The sequence below is a fragment of the Anomaloglossus baeobatrachus genome, chromosome 4, assembly GCF_048569485.1.
Source record: "Anomaloglossus baeobatrachus isolate aAnoBae1 chromosome 4, aAnoBae1.hap1, whole genome shotgun sequence".
Taxonomy (NCBI): Eukaryota; Metazoa; Chordata; class Amphibia; order Anura; family Aromobatidae; genus Anomaloglossus; species Anomaloglossus baeobatrachus.
This window is the reverse complement of record NC_134356.1, coordinates 274,896,140-274,921,018: the sequence shown is the minus strand read 5'-3', so window position 1 is coordinate 274,921,018 and position 24,879 is coordinate 274,896,140. Positions and strand designations below refer to the sequence as shown.

General features: G+C 45.9%; 1 protein-coding gene across 1 annotated transcript in view; it reads right to left on the bottom strand.

Annotated features, from left to right (window-relative positions):
* The window catches only part of RASSF3 (Ras association domain family member 3), a 293,192-nt gene extending 269,026 nt beyond the window's left edge, over window positions 1-24,166 (bottom strand). The window contains exon 1 of the mRNA XM_075344850.1: window positions 23,434-24,166. Coding sequence (XP_075200965.1) covers window positions 23,434-23,710 — 277 coding nt within the window. The 5' untranslated portion in view covers window positions 23,711-24,166. The remainder of the gene's footprint in view (window positions 1-23,433) is intronic.
* Between the last annotated feature and the right edge of the window lie 713 nt (window positions 24,167-24,879).

Here is a 24,879-nt window from a genome sequence, read left to right as displayed (position 1 = left end):
CTGCCGCAGGAACGACGAACAACATTGCTAATGAGAGGTAAACGATTTTTTCTTTTAGGACAACCTCTCTGCGGCAAACGATTTTGGCCGCTTTTGCGATCGTTTTAGGTCGCACATAAGTGTTACACGCTACTATATCGTTAATGACGCCGGATGTGAGTCACAAACAACGTGACCCCGACGATAAAACATTAACGATATCGTAGCGTGTAAAGCCGCCTTTAGACCCAATAAAATCAATGTAGAAAAGTTAAAGTCTCCAGCGGAAAAAACTCCAGGATTTCAATATTTGTACTTAAAAAAATTCTTCTTGCTAAGCAAGTTTTTTTATTTAAATATTAGCATAAAATCGGGTCCACAAATTCAGGCAATAAATAAGATCCAAATAGGGGGTGGTAGCCTCTCAGACTACGCGTTTCGGTGTATATGCGCTTTCTACATGGTCCTGGACCAGCGCTGCCAAGAAAAAATGGCTACAGCCTAAGGGAGGTAGCACCTGGAGCTAAGATGGCACACACACCTGACAAGAAATGATAAAACGTGCAGCCATGTGCGCTTGGATGTGGATTAAATAGAAGAGGCTCTGCCCCAAACACTCAAACCCCAGTTATCGATGACGTCACCCGTGGACCAATCAGGTGGCGACATGTCATCTGGTCTGATGATACTGGACCACCAATGGAGTATAGCCGCGTCAGTGACATGCTCACTAGGGTGGATTTCGAAGGCTAGTTTTACACATCCATTTCAGTACAGTATGATACAGTACAGTGGCAGCGCTGTAACTCCCGTGTCACATGCTCCAGTCACATAACAGCATGTGACCGGAGCTTGTCGCGCTGCCACTGTACTGTATACACTGTTCCGGATCCGCCAAACCGGCGAAAAGAAGGATGTGTGAAACTAGCAGAACTAAAAAAAAATGAAAGGCAAAGCCTTTCTCACCTGCGCATGCATTGCAGAACTTGCCATGGACCCAGGAGCAGAGAATCCAGAAAGAACCTGCACATTGCAGGAGCTGGCTAGACGTCGAGCGTGGTGCCGATGCTGAGCAGCAATCTCAGCAGCAGAACCTGTATGGGAGACTGCAGGATCCAAAAGTGCTCCAGACCCAGCTTTTGCATGAGAAACACCCTGACGCCTAAAACCCTGTGACATGTACTGGAAAAAAAACACATGTCTGTGAAATACAATGAATTTCTATACTCTCCAGTCTCCGGCGCTGCTGTCACTTGCTTCTGGGCTCGATCATTATGCTCATCACCACAGAGCAGCAGCGTTGGAGGCAACAGCGTCGGGGACAGGCGAGTATAGAAGTTCATGCTGTCCGTGTGCTCTGTGAATGTCACATGGACAGCACACAGTACAGACACGCAACTACGTCATGGACCGCACAAAACGTGTGTGAAAGAGGCCTTAGACCGGTTTCAGATACATGTGACATCCGTTTTTAACATGAATGCCACACGTACGTACGTTCTCTGGAGTTACACGGCCATGTTTTCACACGGACCGTGTGACCCCTCGTGGCCCCGAATGCACACATGGAGACATGTCCATTTTTTCTCCGGCAGCATGGGTATCACACGGCACGCACACTGATATGATCCGTGTGAAATCAGTGTGACACATACCAGAGAAAACAAGGGTCTTTTAAATAAAAAGATTTTCTATATTTCCCTGTATCCAGCGCTGTTTTCTTCGGCTCTGCTGCCTCCCGCTTATGACCCCTGCTCATTATATTCATTGATTATTCATTGCACTGAGGAGCTGGAAGCTGGAGCAGCGCTGGAGACTTCAGTGCAGGGGACAGGTGAGTTCCAGCAGAGTGTGTGTGTGTGCGCGTGCGTGCAGTGTGGACCTGGAAGCCGGAGCATCGTGGGGACAGCATCGCCGGTGGCAGGTGAGTATTCAGAAAGCAAGCAGTGTGTGTGCAGTGACGTCCAGAAGGTCATCAGAGTTCCCAATGAACTCTGATGAATCGGTGAAGTTACCAACCTGACACCCGCTGTGTCGCAGGGGTGTCATCAGGATATCATCACAGTTCATTGGGAACTCCAATGACCTCCTGGACGTCACTGCACACACACTGCTTGCTGAATACTCATGTGTCCCCGCCATTCTGTCCTCAGTGGTGCTGTACCCAGCGCTGTCCCCGCAATGCTCCAGCTTCCAGATCCTCAGTGTGGTGAATAATCAATGAATATAATTAGTGGTGGTCAGAAGTAGGAGACAGCAGAGCTGAAGAAAACAGCGCTGGATACAGATGAATACAGAAAATCTTTTTATTTCAAAGACCTGTGTTTTCTCCAGTATGTGTCACACGTATGACACATGTATGATCATAACCATGCATGTGGCTTGTACCTGATTAAACACGGATGTCTGAAACCGGCCTTAGAAGGATTTTCCGGCCTTGTGTACATGTTTATAGTCAATCTACAGTGCCTACAAGTAGTATTCAACCCCCTGCAGATTTAGCAGGTTTACACATTCGGAATTAACTTGGCATTGTGACATTTGGACTGTAGATCAGCCTGGAAGTGTGAAATGCACTGCAGCAAAAAAGAATGTTATTTCTTTTTTTTTTTTTTTTAAATTGTGAAAAGTTTATTCAGAGGATCATTTATTATTCAACCCCTCAAACCACCAGAATTCTGTTTGGTTCCCCTAAAGTATTAAGAAGTATTTCAGGCACAAAGAACAATGAGCTTCACATGTTTGGATTAATTATCTCTTTTTCCAGCCTTTTCTGACTAATTAAGATCCTCCCCAAACTTGTGAACAGCACTCATACTTGGTCAACATGGGAAAGACAAAGGAGCATTCCAAGGCCATCAGAGACAAGATCGTGGAGGGTCACAAGGCTGGCAAGGAGTACAAAACCCTTTCCAAGGAGTTGGGCTTACCTGTCTCCACTGTTGGGAGCATCATCCGGAAGTGGAAGGCTTATGGAACTACTGTTAGCCTTCCGCGGCCTGGACAGCCTTTGAAAGTTTCCACCTGTGCCGAGGCCAGGCTTGTCCGAAGAGTCAAGGCTAACCCAAGGACAACAAGGAAGGAGCTCCGGGAAGATCTCATGGCAGTGGGGACATTGGTTTCAGTCAATACCATACGTAATGTACTCCACCGCAATGGTCTCCATTCCAGACGAGCCCGTAAGGTACCTTTACTTTCAAAGCGTCATGTCAAGGCTCGTCTACAGTTTTCTCATGATCACTTGGAGGACTCTGAGACAGACTGGTTCAAGGTTCTCTGGTCTGATGAGACCAAGATCGAGATCTTTGGTGCCAACCACACATGTGACGTTTGGAGACTGGATGGCACTGCATACGACCCCAAGAATACCATCCCTACAGTCAAGCATGGTGGTGGCAGCATCATGCTGTGGGGCTGTTTCTCAGCCAAGGGGCCTGGCCATCTGGTCCGCATCCATGGGAAGATGGATAGCACGGCCTACCTGGAGATTTTGGCCAAGAACCTCCGCTCCTCCATCAAGGATCTTAAGATGGGTCGTCATTTCATCTTTCAACAAGACAACGACCCAAAGCACACAGCCAAGAAAACCAAGGCCTGGTTCCAGAGGGAAAAAATCAAGGTGTTGCAGTGGCCTAGTCAGTCTCCTGACCTTATCCCAATTGAAAACTTGTGGAAGGAGCTCAAGATTAAAGTCCACATGAGACACCCAAAGAACCTAAATAACTTGGAGAAGATCTGCATGGAGGAGTGGGCCAAGATAACTCCAGAGACATGTGCCGGCCTGATCAGGTCTTATAAAAGACGATTATTAGCTGTAATTGCAAACAAGGGGTATTCCACAAAATATTAAACCTAGGGGTTGAATAATAATTGACCCACACTTTTATGTTGAAAATGTATTAAAATTTAACTGAGCAACATAACTTGTTGGTTTGTAAGATTTATGCATCTGTTAATAAATCCTGCTCTTGTTTGAAGTTTGCAGGCTCTAACTTATTTGCATCTTATCAAACCTGCTAAATCTGCAGGGGGTTGAATACTACTTGTAGGCACTGTATATGCATGCAGACTAGTGAGTCCTCACATTATGCAGTTCAAGCAACGTCAGGATTCTCTGGTGTCGGTGGTGGGCTTGTGACTGCGACTAAGTTATTTTCATACTTGCAGTCATGTGCCGACTACATATTTGGCCTCATTTAATAGAAGTGAATTGAGAGAGGCTGGATACATCTGGTCGGAATGTATCTGGATGAATGCAAATGACCACCCGCTTCTGGGGCTGACACTGGAGAATCCTGACAGTGCGCACACACACAATGACTGCAGACTTGTACAATAAAGCCAGACAACCCCTTTAACAATTAGACATAATGTGCGGTCATAAGAATAAGGGCGCTTTTACACTAGCCAGTTGGAGACGTTACACGACTGCTGATCAGGTACGTTTGTTGATCGGCACTAGATTAATAGCCTACTTAGACAGGTCGACTGCACTTCCCAAATGCACAGAAGGAATAGTAATGCGATCATACTGTGTGCATAGATTATCATTGTGCTCAGCAGCAGATCTCCTATTTGTATGGAGTGGAGTGACCTGCAGTAAATCATCCTCACCCCATGATTCTGCCCAGCAAGGAAGGTTGAAGCTTAACTCAACTAAATCCTTATGGAAGGATTGTCACAAAAAACGGAATGGTTTAAAAAGAATAGTACAGAATATGTACTGCTGAGAACAATATTCATGTATTTTTTTTTGCTTATGCTTCGGGTGATTGGCAAGCACTTTGCAATGGCTGATTATTAGATATAAGCACTCTTAAAGCACCACTCTGGAGTGTTGCTTTAAAGGGAATCTGTCAACAGGCTTTTGCTATCTCATCTGAGAGCAGCATGCTGTAGGCAAAGAGATCCTGAGTGCAATGATGTATCACTTAGATTACTGGGTACAGCAGTTCTGATATAATAATCATTTTTAGATTTAGCCATGTAGCAGAGCTGAGAGAGCTGCCCCACCGACACCATGCGTCCAAATTTGAGATCTTTGGATCCAACCACCTTGTCTTTGTAGAAAAGGTGAACGGCTGGACTCTACATGCCTGGTTCCCACCGTGAAGCATGGAGGAGAAGATGTGACAGTGAGGGGGTTCTTTGCTGGTGACACTGTTGGGGATTTATTCAAAATTGAAGGCATACAGAACCAGCATGGCTCCCACAGCATCTTGCAGCAGCATGCTATTCCATCCGGTTTGCGTTTAGTTGGACCATCATTTATTTTTCAACAAGACAATGACCCCAAACACACCTCCAGGCTGTGTAAGGGCTATTTGACTAAGAAGGCGAGTGATGGGGTGCTATGCCAGATGACCTGGTCTCCACAGTCACCAGACCTGAACCCAATTGAGATGGTTTGGGGTGAGCTGGACCACAGAGTGAAGGGAAAAGGGCCAACAAGTGCTAAGCATCTCTGGGAACTCCTTCAAGACTGAGACCATTTCCGGTGACTACCTCTTGAAGCTCATCAAGATAATGCCAAGAGTGTGCAAAGCAGTAATCAAAGCAAAAGGTGGCTACTTTGAAGAACCTAGAATATACGACATATTTTCAGTTGTTTCACACTTTTTTAAGTATTTCATTCCACTTGTGTTAATTCATAGTTTTGATGCCTTCAATGTGAATCTACAATTTTCAGAGTCCTGAAAATAAAGAAAACTCTTTCAATGAGAAGGTGTGTCCAAACTTTTGGTCTGTACTGTAAATATAAATCTTACCCAGTGATGAAGAATTTGCTCCCCCTTTTCATTTCAAGTGATATTACACTGAAAAAGGACTGGTTTGTAACTTCTTAAAATAGCTGATTATTATGATTCATGTGCCATTAAACAGACGTGCCTTGTACTTATACTACTGACAGCTATAGGGGCTGAATACTGACTAGTAGGGAACCCCCTGCATATCACAACACTCTCAGCCAATCAGCCATGTAAAGGGGGCTAAGTGAGATGTTTATTGGCCAATGGTAAAGTGACAGGCAGGGTTTTTTTTGTAGTAGGTGTAATAACATTAGCACATATCTCCAATTAGAAATGTAGCAGTTCTCCTGATATAGCCATGTCTGTTACCTCATGTAATGGGTGAGAAAAGGAAAGGATCCGCCACAATCTCTTCTTATAGTAAAATCAATATAATTTTATTTGAAATATTAAAATTACCATCCGTGAAACCGAAAGAGATATTAATCCATGGGAGCTTTACGCGTTTCGGACTTCAACTTAAAACCAAAAAAAGAGTCCTTAATCATGTGTTCCATGTATACCACAGAGCAACTAAAATAGACTGACTCATTAGGTGAACACAGAGGAGGGGCAGGCTGTTCTTGATTGCGTGCACCTACAGGTGAGTGTTGCACAGCATACAAAATCACCAACAGCAATATGACTGAAATATTTGACATGCTATGTAACCAAAAAAATCTCTGTTTGAATATACACATCCATCGTTGGGAGAGCTAATCCGATAAATAGTGATAATTTAGAATAAAAAAAAATCGCTACCAATATATCGTCGGGGTCACATCGTTAGTGACGCACATCCGGCGCCGTTAGCGACATCGCAGCGTGTGACACCAAGGAGCGAGGATCAACAATCGCAAAATCGTTTAAAAACGGTGATCGTTGACACGTCGCTCCTTTCCTTAATATCGTTGCTGCTGTGTGTACGATGTTGTTTGTCGTTCCTGCAGCTCCACACATCGCTGTGTGTGACACCGCAGGTACGACAAACATCTCCTTACCTGCATCCACCGGCAATGCGGAAGGAAGGAGGTGGGCGGGATGTAACGTCCCGCTCATCTCCGCCCCTCCTCTTCTATTGGCCGGCCGCTTAGCGACGCTGCTGTGACGTCGCAATGACACCGAACGCACCTACCCTTGAAGGAGGGATTGTTCGGCGGTCACAGCGGCGTCGCTGACAAGGTACAGTTAGGTCCAGAAATATTTGGACAGTGACACAATTTTCGCGAGTTGGGCTCTGCATGCCACCACATTGGATTTGAATTGAAACCTCTACAACAGAATTCAAGTGCAGATTGTAACGTTTAATTTGAAGGTTTGAACAAAAATATCTGATAGAAATTGTAGGAATTGTACACATTTCTTTACAAACACTCCACATTTTAGGAGGTCAAAAGTAATTGGACAAATAAACCAAACCCAAACAAAATATTTTTATTTTCAATATTTTGTTGCGAATCCTTTGGAGGCAATCACTGCCTTAGGTCTGGAACCCATGGACATCACCAAACGCTAGGTTTCCTCCTTCTTAATGCTTTGCCAGGCCTTTACAGCCGCAGCGCTTGTTTGTGGGTCTTTCTGTCTTAAGTCTAGATTTGAGCAAGTGAAATGCATGCTCAATTGGGTTAAGATCTGGTGATTGACTTGGCCATTGCAGAATGTTCCACTTTTTTGCACTCATGAACTCCTGGGTAGCTTTGGCTGTATGCTTGGGGTCATTGTCCATCTGTACTATGAAGCGCCGTCCGATCAACTTTGTGGCATTTGCCTGAATCTGGGCTGAAAGTATATCCCTGTACACTTCAGAATTCATCCGGCTACTCTTGTCTGCTGTTATGTCATCAATAAACACAAGTGACCCAGTGCCATTGAAAGCCATGCATGCCCATGCCATCACGTTGCCTCCACCATGTTTTACAGAGGATGTGGTGTGCCTTGGATCATGTGCCGTTCCCTTTCTTCTCCAAACTTTTTTCTTCCCATCATTCTGGTACAGGTTGATCTTTGTCTCATCTGTCCATAGAATACTTTTCCAGAACTGAGCCGGCTTCATGAGGTGTTTTTCAGCAAATTTAACTCTGGCCTGTCTATTTTTGGAATTGATGAATGGTTTGCATCTAGATGTGAACCCTTTGTATTTACTTTCATGGAGTCTTCTCTTTACTGTTGACTTAGAGACAGATACACCTACTTCACTGAGAGTGTTCTGGACTTCAGTTGATGTTGTGAACGGGTTCTTCTTCACCAAAGAAAGTATGCGGCGATCATCCACCACTGTTGTCATCCATGGACGCCCAGGCCTTTTTGAGTTCCCAAGCTCACCAGTCAATTCCTTTTTTCTCAGAATGTACCCGACTGTTGATTTTGCTACTCCAAGCATGTCTGCTATCTCTCTGATGGATTTTTTTCTTTTTTTTCAGCCTCAGGATGTTCTGCTTCACCTCAATTGAGAGTTCCTTAGACCGCATGTTGTCTGGTCACAGCAACAGCTTCCAAATGCAAAACCACACACCTGTAATCAACCCCAGACCTTTTAACTACTTCATTGATTACAGGTTAACGAGGGAGACGCCTTCAGAGTTAATTGCAGCCCTTAGAGTCCCTTGTCCAATTACTTTTGGTCCCTTGAAAAAGAGGAGGCTATGCATTACAGAGCTATGATTCCTAAACCCTTTCTCCGATTTGGATGTGAAAACTCTCATATTGCAGCTGGGAGTGTGCACTTTCAGCCCATATTATATATATAATTGTATTTCTGAACATGTTTTTGTAAACAGCTAAAATAACAAAACTTGTGTCACTGTCCAAATATTTCTGGACCTAACTGTATGTGTATGTGACGCTGCCGTAGCGATAATGTTCGCTACGGCAGCAAGCACCAAATGTCGTAGGAACGACGGGTGCGGGTGCTATTGCGCTCGACATCACTAGCAATCGCTAGCCATGTTGGAGTGTGTAAAGGACCCTTTAGAGTAGACAGACACACTAGGTGGTAATGGCATATTCCGTATAATATCATTTGATAGGATTACTTTACTAGTGAAACTAGTGATATGGTTGTAGAGGTCCGAGTAGAACAATAAAAATAATACCTATCTTGCAGTAAACCAATATTATTAATCCAATGTACCAGTGCTAAGAAATCAAGCTGTGAAGCCACATTAAAGGGGATGTCTACTACTTGCACAACCCTTTCTTATTGCCCTTGTTTGCACCAAAAAGCTAACTAAGCCTATACTCACCTCCGATGCGGCCACGGTTCCAGCTATGTCTGAAGCCACATTCCTGGGGCCCACGTGACATTGTTATGACACATGCCCCGAAACCAATCAGTGGCAGCTTCCTTCCCACCCCTTCACATGTTTAAGAATGAAGTCAGTGCAGTGCTCACATCCTGCTCAAATGTCTGAAGGAGGGGAGACCGACGCCATTCGCTGATTGGTCACGAGGCTCACGCGTCATAACAATGTCGCGCTGGGAAAGTGACTTCAGACATCGCTGGAACCAGGGGAATGAGTAGGGGATGACCAAGTAGTGGACATCACCTTTAAATTTAGGTCCCATTTAGATGACATGATGTTCGGGGAACGAAGTTGATTCCTGATCGGCCAGTCAAACAGGCTGCCAAACACCCAACAAATGAGCAAAATGCCTGTTTTTGGGTGCAACGATTTTTAAGCTCAGTTACAAAACATCATTCACAGCACGACATCGTCCAGGAAAACTACAGATGCACAAAACACTCGCACCAATTCCTCTTGTACTATTTTTATTAAAAGATACCGATATTTCATTTCTTCTCTTTCATGACTTTTCTTACTTCTTTACCTTATGTAAATTGAATTGTGCTCGGTTGGTCTAAATATACACTGATTGGCAGCCGTGATCATGCAGCGAAAACTTGTCCCCAGTTGGTACTGCATATGGGGCGGTCAATGTACTCAATGTCAAGGGCACTGCCGCACCGCAATACTTCCAGGCTAATTTGCAAGGGACTTCAATACTTGATTTCTTAGGGCTGGGACATTAATTATTACAAAAAATATATAATTTCTATTTTCGTACTAGGACCTCTACATCCATACTAGTTTCAGTAGCAAAATCATACTTACCGGTTACCCTTAATAAAGATCCTTATTCTAATAACAAGTGGTAGCGAGGGTCAGAATCAGTCCAGTAATGAATAATGCCAATTATGTGGAGCGCGATGGACCTGTGTATTTTTCTCCCCTATGTAATTATGTATATAACACACAATGGTAGACAATGTTATTTTTAAAAAAGATTGCTCTCAGTGGGAGAAACAAAACAAGAATCTTATAGTTATAATACCTTTTAATGGCTAACTAAAATAAAATAAATGATCTTACAAAGCAAGCTTTCACTACTTTTTAGGTCTCTTTACCAGGCATGGTATAAAAAAAAGTATCTGATCAAACACAAATACAGTAATATCTTGACTAACGAGTGCACCAATTTACACATTTTTCAAGATACGAGCTGTCGTTCTGTATCTTTTATGCTTCATAATGCAAACACAAATCTTAAGAGCAGCCTTGATCATGTGTGCCCGTTCATTAAGAAACTGAATATTCCCTGTTCCCCCTGCCCATCATCCTGGTCGTGGAGAGCAGTGGGTACAGTATCCTGGCAGCGGACGGCGTATGTGAATGCAACACTCACACGCTGATCAGCTGTCTGCATCATGCCACACACCTAAAAAAAACGTAATAATCACCCTCCCTCCGGTCCCCTGCAAAGTGGCATCATCATCATCATCTCATGCAAGCAGCTGACATCGCCATCAACTGCCTGCATGAGATGAGGATGCTGCACTGCGGGTGACCGGAGGAAAGGTGAGTATAATAGTTTTTATTTAAGTGTGAGGCATGATGGGGGCCATGTACCAGGATGGAGGGCATGTACCAGGATAGGGAGCCAAGTACCAGGATGGTGGATCATATGTACTGAGATAGGAGACCAGACCAGAATGGGGGCCATGTACCAGAATGGGGATCATATGTACCGGGATGGGAGACCAGATATAGCAGAATGGGTGCCATGTACCAGAACGAGGCCATGTACCAGGTCAGGTTTCATATATACAATACCAGGATGGGGGCCATGTACTAGGATGGGGGATCATATGTACCGAGATAGGAGACCAAACCAGAATGGGGGCCATATACCAGAATGGGGATCATATGTACCGGGATGGGAGACCACATATAGCAGAATGGGTGCCGTGTACCAGAATGGGGCCATGTACCTGGTCGGATCTCATATATACAGTATCAGGATGGGGGCCATGTACTAGGATGGGGGATCATATGTACCGATATAGGAGACCAAACCTGAATGGGGGCCATGTACCAGAATGGGGATCATATGTAACTGGATGGGAGACCACATATAGCAGAATGGGTGCCATGTATCAGAATGGGGCCATGTACCAGGTCGGGTTTCATATATACAGTATCAGGATGGGGGCCATATACCAGGATTGTGGGCCAAAAATTGGGTCTGGAACGGATTAACAGCATTTCAATTAATTTTAATGTGAAAATATAATTTGACATAAGAGCAAATTGAATTAAAGCTCGGTCACAGAACAAATTAAACTCGTAAGTCAAGGCATTGCTATGTATACACAAAACAATATATTTCCCACTGACAGCAATCTTTTTTTCAACTGACTAACATGGTACCAAACAGTTTATTCTTTGTTATTTTTATAAACGGCTGTCCAGACACACTTGTCACATAGGAACAGATTACATTCCAGGGTCAGTATAAAAAGAACCCTAAGTAAATGGGTAACAGGTTTCTATGAATACCAAAAGATCTCTATCAGGCTGCAAAATCTTTTTAACAGTTCAGTACAGAGCGAAGAAACCACAGCAGTGACCCTGTTAAATCTGTACTGATAATTTTCATTTTAAGGGACTGTCCACTACTATAATGATAACGTATCCTTAAGCTGGCCATGACCATTAAATGGCTGTGAACCAAAGTATGCTTCGACCATTCAATCAGCAGCAATCTTGGCCGACTCTCCCATACACAGGAAATTTAAACAAAAAAAAATGACCAGCACCTCCAAGAATAAGACAAGTGTGAACAGGTACAAGCAACGACAAGTCAATATAACTAAAAAATAACCCCCCAAAAAACAGCAGCACTCTGAAATGCTAACATATGTAAACAATTGGAATCTTAGTGCACAAACTGGCCAATTCATGAAAGCCCAACAGCCAGCGACAAAGCATACCCATTTATTGTTACCCTAACCTTATATGCCTCTCCTGGGCTGAAAGCCTATTATTTTAAGGGCAGGCAAGATCCAGCTCTAATTAAAAATTCCTAGGTTCATGGATGAAATGTTCAGTCAGAAAGGAGTGTACTGCAAATATAAAAAAATTGACCAGTCCTCCAAGAATAAGTGTGAACAGGTGCAAGCTGAGACAACTAGTCAATATAACCCAAAAAATACAGCTGCACTCTGAAATGCTGTATATAAACAACTGGAATCTTAGCGCACAAATTGGCAAATTTATGAGAGCCCAACAGCCAGCGTACCCCTTTGTTGGGACCCTAAGCTTATATGTGTCTCCTGGGCTCCCTTACACAGGCGCGCTCATTCGGCTATTGCTATTGTGTTCTCTTTGAGAAAGCCGCTACTTGACAGGTCGGTTGGTAGCTTGTCTCCGGGAGAACAATGTGATCTGCAGTCAGCAATCAGGCATGCATTACACTGTTCTACAGACAAATTGATGCTTGTACTGTACAACGCAGCATTTTGGACCCAGCAAAAACCACAATGCTTCCAAAACGCTGCAAACCCTGATCGTGGGCACATATCCTAAGTGCGATTATCAATGCTTTTCCCAGATATGTACCTACCTTGCTTGTTCCTGAATGACCGAATCTGAGGATAACTAAACCAAAAATATGCATATGACTGCTTATATCATTGTGAGACCTCCAGCACAGTGGTAATTATATGAAGTCTATGTAAAGTGCCTTGTGAAAGTATTCGGCCCCTTTGAATTTTTCAACCTTTTCCCACATTTCAAGCTTCAAACATAAAGATAAAAATGTTAATGTTATGGTGAAGAATCAACAAGTGGGACACAATTGTGAAGTTGAACGAAATTTATTGGTTATTTTAAACTTTTTTAAAAAACATAACTAAAATTGGGTCGTGCAATATTATTCAGGCCCTTTACTTTCAGTGCATCAAACTCGCTCCAGAAGTTCATTGAGGATCTCTGAATGATCCAATGTTGTCCTAAATGACTGATGATAAATATAATCCCCCTTTGTGTAATCAAGTCTCTGTATCTGTATAAATGCACCTGCTCTGTGATAGTGGGGTTTGCTATATTATTCGGCCCGTTTAAGTTAATACTTTTTAGCGCCCCCTTTTGATGCGATTACAGCTGCAAGTCACTTGGGGTATGTCTATATCAGTTTTGCACATCGAGAGACTGAAATTCTTGCCCATTCTTCCTTAGCAAACAGCTTGAGCTGAGTGAGGTTGGATGGAGAGCGTGTGTGAACAGCAGTTTTCAGCTCTTTCCACAGATTCTCGATTGGATTCAGGTCTGGACTTGGCCATTCTAACACCTGGATACCTTTATTTGTGAACCATTCCATTGTAAATTTTGTTTTATGTTTTGGATCATTGTCTTGTTGAAAGACAAATCTCCGACCCAGTCTCAGGTCTTTTGCAGACTAAAACAGGTTTTCTTCAAGAATGGCCCTGTATATGGCTCCATCCATCTTCCCATCAAATTTAACCATCTTTCCTGTTCCTGCTGAAGAAAAGCAGGCCCAAACCATGATGCTGCTACCACCATGTTTGACAGTGGGGATGGTGTGTTTAGGGTGATGAGCTGTGTTGCTTTTACACCAAACATATCGTTTGGCATTGTGCCCAAAAAGTTGGATTTTGGTTTCATCTGACCAGAGCACCTTCTTCCACATGTTTGGTGTGTCTCCCAGGTGGCTTGTGGCAAACTTTAAACAACACTTTTTATGGATATCTTTGAGAAATGGCTTTCTTCTTGCCACTCTTCCATAAAGACACATTTGTGCAGTGTACGACTGATTGTTGTCCTATGGACAGACTCTCCCACCTCAGCTGTAGATCTCTGCAGTTTATCCAGTGATCATGGGCCTCTTGGCTGTATCTCTGATGAGTCTTCTCCTTGTTTGAGATGAAAGTTTGGATGGATGGCCCGGTCTTGGTAGTTTTGCAGTGGTATGATACTCCTTCCATTTCAATATGATCACTTGCACAGTGCTTCTTGGGATGTTTAAAGTTGTGGAAATCTTTTCGTAACCAAATCGGCTTTAAACTTCTCCACAACAGGATCACGGACCTGCCTGTTGTGTTCCTTGGTCTTCATGATGCTCTATGTGCTTTAAACAGAACACTGAGACTATCACAGATCAGGTGCATTTATACGGAGACTTGATTACACAGAGGTGGCTTATATTTATCATCATCAGTCAATTAGGACAACATTGGATCATTCAGAGATCCTCAATCAACTTCTGGAGTGAGTTTGCTGCACTGAAAGTAAAGGGGCCGAATAATATTGCACGTCCCAATTTTCAGTTTATTCTTTTTTACAAAAGTTTAAAATAAGCAATAAATTTCGTTCAACTTCACAATTGTGTCCCACTTGTTGATTCTTCGGCACAACATTAACATTTTTATCTTTATGTTTGAAGCCTGAAATGTGGGAAAAGGCTGAAAAATTCAAGGGGGCTGAATACTTTCGCAAGGCACTGTAGTTGGGGATTATCTTGTAATGGAGCTTATTTCATTTGCTGGTCTGTAAATTGTCTTTCAGGTTCTTCTTCCCATTTCTTTATATAAGAGATGTTCTTTTTTTTTTATATAATACCATGTGTCCTTTCTATAAGTGCCTGTGAAAGCCTTAATTGCTAGGCCTCTAAAATAACCAAATTGGCACCTGAAGTCTAAAAGCACATCAAGCCTACTCCTCCCTGTACACTAAAACCTGGACAGAACATTTCTTAGAATTCCTCCTGTACAGAATCTCTCTGAAGTACTTTTACAGCTCCCTCCCTAATATAAGGCCACAACAGAACTTCTATTAAGAGGCTCCGTGGAAAGTCCAATCATTTTTAAAAACCACAGCATGCAAAGCCATTTTATCCATCACTATGGCTACTTTCACACATCCGGTTTGAGCACTGCGGCTCAATCCGGCTGTGAAACCTATGCAACAGATGCGGCGAAAACACCGCATCCTTTGCATAAGTTTTTACATGCGGGCCCGCCCGTTTTTTTCCGGTTGCGGCACGCTACTGAAAATGCGCAGTTGAAGGAACCGCATGCGGCGGCCGGATGCGTTTTTTGCCGCATCGCACCGCATCCGGCGTCCATAGGCATGCATTGAAAAATGCGTCGCAGCGGCCGGATGCGGCGCGATGCAGGAGCAAAAAACGTGCCAAGGAACGTTCCATCCGGCCGCCGCATCGGATAAATCTGCCGCATGCAGCAAAAAACGGACGGAATGCAAGCCCATGCGGCGCCAATGGAAATCAATGCTGGAAAAAACAAAACCGGCGGCAAAAAAAAACGGTTTTCGTTTTTTCAGCAGAGCGCCGGATTGTGCCGCACTGCTACAGCCGGATGTGTGAAAGTAGCTGATGGAAATCAAATGGACCTCATTATATTAAATGGGGTCTGTCTGGCATTTTGCCATCACTCAGGACAGATGCATTTTATGAATGAGGTCCATTTTTCTTTTCCCATAACAGAACAGAAACAGTGACTACTGAAATGTATTGTGAATCCAGTCTAGGGACTGTAAAAGAGTATAGGTCCCCATACACATTAGATGGGTGTCAGATGAACGACTGTTTGGCTGACTGCTATCCCTCCTGACTCCTCCATGTACAGGAAAGCTGAGCTATGCTGAGAACTATTTTCTCTATGAGAAAGCCACTGCCAGGGTCGTCTGTCAGCAGCTTATCTACAGTGAGAACAAAAGGATCGTGCGCTGAAATTCAACTTGCTGGACTTCCCTCCTGCGACATCATCTGTCGAGGGTAGGTCCCCATACACATTAGATGGGTGTCAGATGAACGACTGTTTGGCTGACTGCTATCCCTCCTGACTCCTCCATGTACAGGAAAGCTGAGCTATGCTGAGAACTATTTTCTCTATGAGAAAGCCACTGCCAGGGTCGTCTGTCAGCACCTTATCTACAGGGAGAACAAAAGGATCGTACGCTGAAATTCAACTTGCTGGACTTCCCTCCTGCGACATCATCTGTCGAGGGTAGGTCCCCATACACACAGACGAAAATTGTCAGCAGAATTGACTAACTTTAGACTAATGTGTTTAGAGGCTTTAACACCCCCAAAACTATAGCTACCACTAAAAATATATACAGTATATCTGATGAGAAAGTGGCATCATTACATACAATGGGGAAAATTAGTCTTTGATACACTACTGATTTTGGACATTTCCCCACCTACAAAGAATGGCGAGATCTGTAATTTTTATTGTAGGTGCACTTCAACTGTGACAGACAGAATCCAAAAAATAAAATCTAGAAAATCACATTGTATGATTTCTAAATAATTATTTTCCATTTTATTGCATGAAATAAGTATTTGATAAAGAAGAACAGAACTTAGTATTTGGTACAGAAACCTTTGTTTGCAGTTACAGAGTTTGCAAACACTGCAGAAAGGATTTTGGCCACTCCTCCATACAGATCTTCTCCAGGTTTTTCAGATTTTGGAGCTGTCACTGAGCAACATTGAGTTTCAGCTCCCTCCAAATATTTTCTATTGGGTTCAGGTATGAAGACTGGCTAGGCACTCCAGGAACTTGAAATGTTTCGTACAGAGCCACTCCTTAGTTGCCCTGGCTGTGTGTTTCGGGTCATTGTCCTGCTGAAAGACCCAGCCATGACCCATTTTCAATGCTCTGAGGGAAGGAGGTTGTTGACCAAAATCTTGTGATACATGACCGCATTCATCCTCCCTTCAATACGGTGCACTTGCCCTGTCTCCTTTGCAGAAAAGCACCCCAAAGTATGATGTTTCCATCCCCATGCTTCGAGGTTGGGAGTGGACGGTGTTCTTGGGGTTGTACTTATACTTCTTCATCCTCCAAACATGGCGATTGGAGTTAATACCAAAAACTTCTATTTTGGTTTCATCTGACCACATGACATTCTCCCATACTCCTTTGGATCTTCCAGATGGTCACTGGCAAACTTCAAACAGGCCTGGACATGTGCTGGCATGAGCAGGGAACTTTGCATGCCCAGCAGGATTTTTATCCATGACGGCGTAGTGTGTAACTTACTGTTAGAAATGAGCGGTTCCATTGAAGCTCGGTTCGCCGGCAGCAAACGAGCCTAGCTCCACAGGCTTGAGCTTGACCTGAACCCCGGATTAAGTCACTGATTAGCAGTTTGAGTCTTCGCCCACATACAGCCAGCTATAAGCAGACTACTTCAGGGGGATGGTAGGTGGGCTTTTTCAAACTTTTTTGTTGCACACTATATCTGAGCATGCTGTGGTTACCCCCAGTGTGCGTCGTTCCAACACTGCACTCGACTCGCACAGGGCTCAGCACTAAGTGTACCTGAGCACAGCGTTGCTCGCATGAGTTTTGTTTGGACGTATAGCATCCGATCCACAAACCTGAACCTTGATTTTAAAATTTGGTATTCCGTTCAAAAAACAAAACTCAGTTTCGCTCATCTCTACTTACTGTAATCTTTGAGACTTTGATCACAGCTCTCTTCAGGTCATTGAACAGGCCTCCCATCTAGTTCTGGCCCGATTCCTGACCTTTCTCAGAATCATCCTTACACAAAGAGGCAAGATCTTGCATGGAGCCCCACACTGAGTAAGATTGACAGTCATCTTGTGTTTATTCCATTTTCTAATAATTGTGCCAACAGTCGTTGCCTTCTCACCAAGCTGCTTGCCTATTGTCCTGTTGGCCATCCCAGCCTTGTGCAGGTCTACAATTTTGTCCCTGGCGTCCTTAGATAGCTCTTTGGTCTTGGCCATGGTGGAAAGGTTGGAGTGTGATTGAGTGTGTGGTGTTTTATACAGGTAACGAGTTCAAACAGGTGCAGCTAATACAGGTAATGAGTGCAGAGTAGGAGGGCTTCTTAAAAAAAAATAACAGATCTGAGAGAATTCTTGATGGGTGATCAAATATTTCATGCAATAAAATGCAAATTAATTATTTAAAAATCATACAATGTGATCTCCTGGATGTTTTTTTTCTGGATTCTGTCACAGTTGAACTGTACCTATGATAAAAATTACAGACCTTTCCATTCTTTGTAGGTGCGAAAACTTGCAAAATCGGCAGTGTATCAAATACTTATTTTCCCCACTGTAACCCCCTAACAAAACATGATGAACATATGATAAAATATGTTTAATACTAATATATAAAATCACAAAACTATTGTGGGACATGTTGTATATATGTAATGGTAAAGAGAACTTTTCATCAAGATTTTAAGGAGATGTATGTAAAGGGCCTTTAATGCTGAGTACATCAATACTTTGCCTGTACAAATCCTGTTTGATGTTTTAGACCCGCAACACACATCCGTTTTTTTTGTACGTGTGCGGTACGTATTTGCACGTACCGGAGACACGTACACACGGAGACCCATGTTATTCAATGGTAGATGGCACACACACGTAAAATCACACGGAACGTGTGTCCGTGTCGTAAGTACATGTGTGCGCTTTTCTACACGGACGACATGTCCGTTTTTTGCCGGCAACACGCAGGCACGGACCCGCTTTAGTCTATGGGTCCGTGCCTGCACGGACCGCACACGGAGTATGTCCGTGTTCAGCACGTATCGTCCGTATCCGTTTTTAATCACGAAATCTGAAACACTTGTTACCAATCTATCAGGTCAATTGATGGCAAACAACACCAGGATCTCATGATGAATGATTAAGGCTATGTGCGCACTTACCGGATTTTGCCGCGGATTTTTCGCGGATTTGCTGCATGTTTCGCTGCAGAAAATGTTCATAACATCTCTGCAGTGAATCACCAGCAAAACCTATGGGCAAAAAAAATCCTGTGCGCACTGGGCGGAATTTGACAGCTGTATGTTTTGCTGCGGGATTCCCGCAGCAAAAACAAGTGCATGTCACTTCTTTTCCGCACGTCGCTGCGGGATTTCACTCCATTGACTCCAATGTTAATCGTGAAATCCCGCAGGGAATAACGCAGGAAGCAAATTCTGTGCGGTTCACTGCGTTTTCCTACGTTATTTCCTGCGGTATTTCGCGGTTTACCTGCGGTAATGTACATCGCTTGTCTGCGGTTTTGCAGGGAAGTGATGTCATTACAGGAAGAGGAAGCAGAGCAGAGAGTAAACACACACAGATCACACACATAGACATCACAGACATAGATCACAGACACATAGAACACACATAGAAAAAAAAAACGGAAATATAGAAAACAAAGAACGTGGGCTCCGCTGCATATTTACCTTCCAGCCGAGGTAAGCACACAGCGGCGGCCCGGTATTCTCAGGCTGGGGAGGGAGAGGAGCAGGGTTAATGTCCCCCGCCTCACTCCCCCTCCCGCAGCCGAGAATATCAGCCGCAGCTGCCCCGGGACTGTCGCATCCATTATGCGGCAGCACCGGCGTGTCCCCGGCTCTTCCTGCCGCCGTGTAGCAGTGGCAGCAGGGTAATACAAGGGGTTAATGTTGGTGGATCACCGCCATTAACTCCAGGCTTGATCATGGCAGCGTCTATGTGACAGCTGACATGATCAACCCGTAAGTAAAGTGAATAAAACACAGACACCGAAAAATCCATTATTTTAAATAAAACAAACAAGCCTCGTTCACCCTTTTATTAACCCCTCCCGCACCAAAGCTCCGGCGTAATCCACAGCTCCAGCGTAATCCACAGGTCCTGCGCTGCTTACATCCAGCCGCGACTGAATGCAGCAGACAGCAGAGGTAATTACCGGTCATTTCCCACGGCCGGTAATGTGAACTCACTGCCGACCGTGGGAAATGCAGCGATCTGTCCTCTATCTCCCTATCTATCCCTCTATCTGTCTGTCTATCTATCTATCCCTCTATCTATTCTTCTGTCTATCTATCTACTATCTCAGAATTAAATGACTTTTTTTTTTTTTTTTAATGTGCTTTATTGCATTGAATGCAATAAAGCACATCCCAACCCGCAAGCGGCAAAACCGCGGCAATACCGCGGACAATACCGCGGTGAAATCGCAGCAAACCGCATGCGGTTTTCGGGTGCGGTTTGCCGCGTTTTTTTTTACCGCGGGTGTGGTAATCTTTGAGAGCATGCGGAATTTTCTCAAGAAAATTCCATTTCCCAGTGCGCACATAGCCTAACAACGTTAATTGGGTAAGAATGCGGGCCTTTATAAACGGACAGCACACGGACAGCACACATACGTATTTTATGCGCTCCATAACAGTGAATAGCCCTGTCGGGCGCATGCGTCCGGAGCACGCTTTGCAGAGTGGGGGGGGGGCAGTCCGGACGGATGCCCCGACGGGACCTGTGGACGTAGAGAAAACGCAATGTGTAAGGGGCCTTAGGCCTCAGAGAAATCCATAGTTGAAATGGTATGCTAATAAGCCACAGCGCAACGGCGTGGGCAGTGCACTTACAGCTTTCCGGTCATCTCTCCCTATTCCCCACCTGTTGCCTGCCTAAAACAAATGCAGGGGAGGCAAGTAACTGAAACAGTAGTGACCTGTCAATTAGAGACAGTAGGCAGCCAGGAGAATTGCAAGTGCATTTTTGTCTTAGGCTGCTTTCACACATCCGGTTTTTGCAGTGCGGCTCAATCCGGCTCAAAAACCTATGCAACGGATGCCGGATGCGTTTTTTGCTGCAGGACGCCGCATTCGGCGTCCATAGGCTTGCATTGTAAATCGTGCTATGCGTTTTTTTCGCCGCACAAAAAACGTTCCATCTGGCCGCCGCATGGGCTAAATATGCCGCATCCAGCAAAAGCCGGACGCAACGCAAGGCCATGCGGCACAATTCGGCGCTAATGCAAGTCTATGCAGAAAAAAACGCAACCAGTGGCAAAAAAAACGGTTGCCTTTTTTCTGCAAAGCGACGTATTGTGACGCTCAGCAAAAACCGGATGTGTGAAAGCAGCCTAAGGCTAGGTTCACATTTCCGTTGTTTTGCATCAGTCACATGCGTTGCTTAACGCATGTGACTGATGCGTTGTACAACGGATGACAAAGAACAGAATTCATTGTCGGACTCCGTTGTGTGCGGGGGGCGGAGCGCGAGGGGGGCGGAGTTCGAGGTGGGTGGAGCCGAGCGGGGCCGTGGCACTGAGGACGTCAGTGTCGCGGGGACTGCAGGGCTGGGGACAGGTGAGCGCGCGCGCGCGTGCGTGCGTGCGTGTGTGTGTGTGTACATGCCGCGTGCGGGAGGGGGCGGAGTTGAGCGGGGAAGTGTCGGCCTCCCTGCACACGTATCCAGGGTAAATATCAGGTAACTAAAAGCAAAGCACTTTTTGCTTGGTTACCCGATATTTACACTGGTTACCAGCGTGCACCGCTTAGCGTTGGCTCCCTGCACACGTAACCAGTGTAAATATCGGGTAACTAACCAAAGCGCATTGCTTGGTAACCCGATGTGTATCCTGGTTACGGGTGCAGGGAGCCAGAGAGAGCATGTGCAGCGAAATCCTACGTATTGCGCTGCTCAAAAAACGTTACAGGCTGCGTTCCTTTCGCCCCGCGGTCAGTCGTTCCACGACTGATCAGTCGGGCGGAGGGTGCAACGCAGCATCATCAGTCACAATCCGCCGCTCATACAAGTCTATGGGAACAACGGAATCCGCTAAACGGATTCCGTTGTTTACCAGAGCAGCGGATTGTGACTGATACAATTTAACGGAAGTGTGAACCTAGCCTAACTCAGCTGCAGCAGTAATTGCGGCTCATTAGCATACAATTTCAACTATGGATATCTCTAAACAGCAAAATGGATTTGTACAAGCAAAGTATGGCTTTAATCAGCATTTAAAGCCCTTTTAGGCTACATTCACACTTCCGTTGTTTTAAATCTGTCAGGTCCGTTATTGCGACGCAATGGCGGACCCGTCGTTTTTTAGATGCTAACTAATGCAACGGATGTGTTATTTCACAGGATTCCGTTCACAGGAATCCTGTGAAAAAACTGATCCGTCACGTCCTTTACATCCTTTGTGCGTCTGTTTTTTGACAGATCCGTCGTGACCTGCTTGTGTTTGGGACAGCCCAATGGGTGTTCCAAACATGCTGGGCATGCTCAGTAGAGCATGACGGAATCCAGCACTGGATTCCGTCGTGTGACGGATTACGGCGAAATCCAGCACCATAGACAACCATTATACCTCTTGACAGATTACGTCGGAATCCTGCGGAGAGCGTTTTTTTGCTGCTCCAAAAAACGTTACATTATGCGTTCATACTGCCTGATGGTCAGTCACTCCATGACTGATCCGCCGAGCGGCAAATGCAATGCAAGGCCATCCATCGCAATCCGTTGTTAATACAAGTCTATGGGGAAAAAACGGATTCCTGCAAAATATTTTGCAGGATACCTTAATTCCTCAAGGCGACGGATTGTGACTGATGCAAAATCACGGAAGTGTGAATGTAGCCTTACATAAATGCCATTAGTTTTTTATATAAAACCCTGATGATGGGTTCCCTTACAGAATAACCAAGGTATGAACAAATAATGGTAATTTATGTTGCCCAAAGCCCAGTTAGATGGTTCTTCTCAGTTGGGGTGACATTGCTCTCTGTAAAGTACTACACTTCAAATTTGTCCATGATGATGTTAGTGAGCGTATACAATCTGATCAAAAAGTTCATTTCTCAGCAACAAATCACTGGGAACATTAGATGTGAGATGTGCAAAACACATCCTGTAGGAATTCACAAATATCGTTAAATGGCAGGATATGAAAGTAAAAACCTGTAGAAACACACATTGGTTGGCTGGATTATACTCCATGTTCTAACTCAGTCCCCAATGCTGATGTGGGGGCTGCACTTTTTAATGGGTATGGGGTATATTAATAGTGGATCTATATACTGTACCTATCCATTTCACCATGCAAATAAACCGCCCCCAGGTATGTATTGCAAGTACTGAAATCCGCTATTAAAGCAGAAGTGTACAAAAGGCAAAATGATGCAGCAGGAGGTGGCATTCCCTCATCAGCAGGAGGTGGCATCCCCTCACCAGCAGAAGGTGGCATCTCCTCACCAGCAGGAGGTGGCATCCCCCCCATCAGCAGGAGTTGGCCTCCCCTCACCAGCAGGAGGTGGCATCCCCCCATCAGCAGGAGGTGGCATCCCCCCCATCAGCAGGAGGTGGCATCTCCTCACCAGCAGGAGGTGGCATCCCCTCATCACTCCTTCCTCTCCCAGCGCAATGCTACAGAGTGTGGCAGAAAGAACTAGTATTGGACGTCTTCTCCCTCTCACACCTGAACTCTTGGAGCAGATGATGGTGGACAGTGCATTAAGCTTCTTATAGTGCTCAGCCTGAGACCAGGGCACTGCCCCCTCCTGTACACAGGGGATTACACACTCACCTGCACAGCGCCGGCCCCCGGAGAAGATGAAGCCGCAGCACAGGTCGCACCAGGCAGTCAGCGCGGCCTCGGCCTGGAACTTGTGCCCGGCTCCCGGCGTCTGCGGCTGGAAGATGTAGCGGACATCGGGCGGTGGTCTGTGCGCTCTGACCCTCCGCCTCACTCCTGGGGGCACCCCTGGCACGGCCGCCACTCTGCCATTACTGGAGGAATCCCTCCTGTCACCCAGAGGGGAGAACAGGACGCGGGGAGCGGGGGCTCTGGCGAGGGCAGACATGGCAGGTGCCAACTGCAGGAGAGCCGGGTGTAGGGGCAGTGCCAAGTCCTGGAGAGCCGGGTGTAGGGGCAGTGCCAAGTGCAGGAGAGCCGGGTGTAGGGGCAGTGCCAAGTCCTGGGGAGCCGGGTGTAGGGGCAGTGCCAAGTCCTGGAGAGCCGGGTGTAGGGGCAGTGCCAAGTCCTGGAGAGCCGGGTGTAGGGGCAGTGCCAAGTCCTGGAGAGCCGGGTGTAGGGGCAGTGCCAAGTCCTGGAGAGCCGGGTGTAGGGGCAGTGCCAAGTCCTGGGGAGCCGGGTGTAGGGGCAGTGCCAAGTCCTGGAGAGCCGGGTGTAGGGGCAGTGCCAAGTGCAGGAGAGCCGGGTGTAGGGGCAGTGCCAAGTGCAGGAGAGCGGGCTGTAGCCACTGTGCCAAGTGCAGGAGAGCCGGGTGTTAGGGTAGTGCAAACTGCAGGAGAGCCGGGTGTAGTGACAGCACCTGGGCGCGAGTTACAGATTAGCAGTAGTGAGAAGTCACCGCCTCCTCCCGTGCCCTCCCACCACAACAATCCAGCCCAGAATACATGCAGCCTCCGCCGTGCCTCCCCCCGTGCCCTCCCACCACAACAATCCGGCCCAGAATACATGCAGCCTCCGCCGTGCCTCCTCCCGTGCCCTCCCACCACAACAATCCAGCCCAGAATACATGCAGCCTCCGCCGTGCCTCCCCCCGTGCCCTCCCACCACAACAATCCAGCCCAGAATACATGCAGCCTCCGCCGTGCCTCCCCCCGTGCCCTCCCACCACAACAATCCAGCCCAGAATACATGCAGCCTCCGCCGTGCCTCCCCCCGTGCCCTCCCACCACAACAATCCAGCCCAGAATACATGCAGCCTCCGCCGTGCCTCCCCCCGTGCCCTCCCACCACAACAATCCAGCCCAGAATACATGCACCCTCCGCCGTGCCTCCCCCCGTGCCCTCCCACCACAACAATCCAGCCCAGAATACATGCAGCCTCCGCCGTGCCTCTTCCCGTGCCCTCCCACCACAACAATCCGGCCCAGAATACATGCAGCCTCCGCCGTGCCTCCTCCCGTGCCCTCCCACCACAACAATCCAGCCCAGAATACATGCAGCCTCCGCCGTGCCTCCCCCCGTGCCCTCCCACCACAACAATCCAGCCCAGAATACATG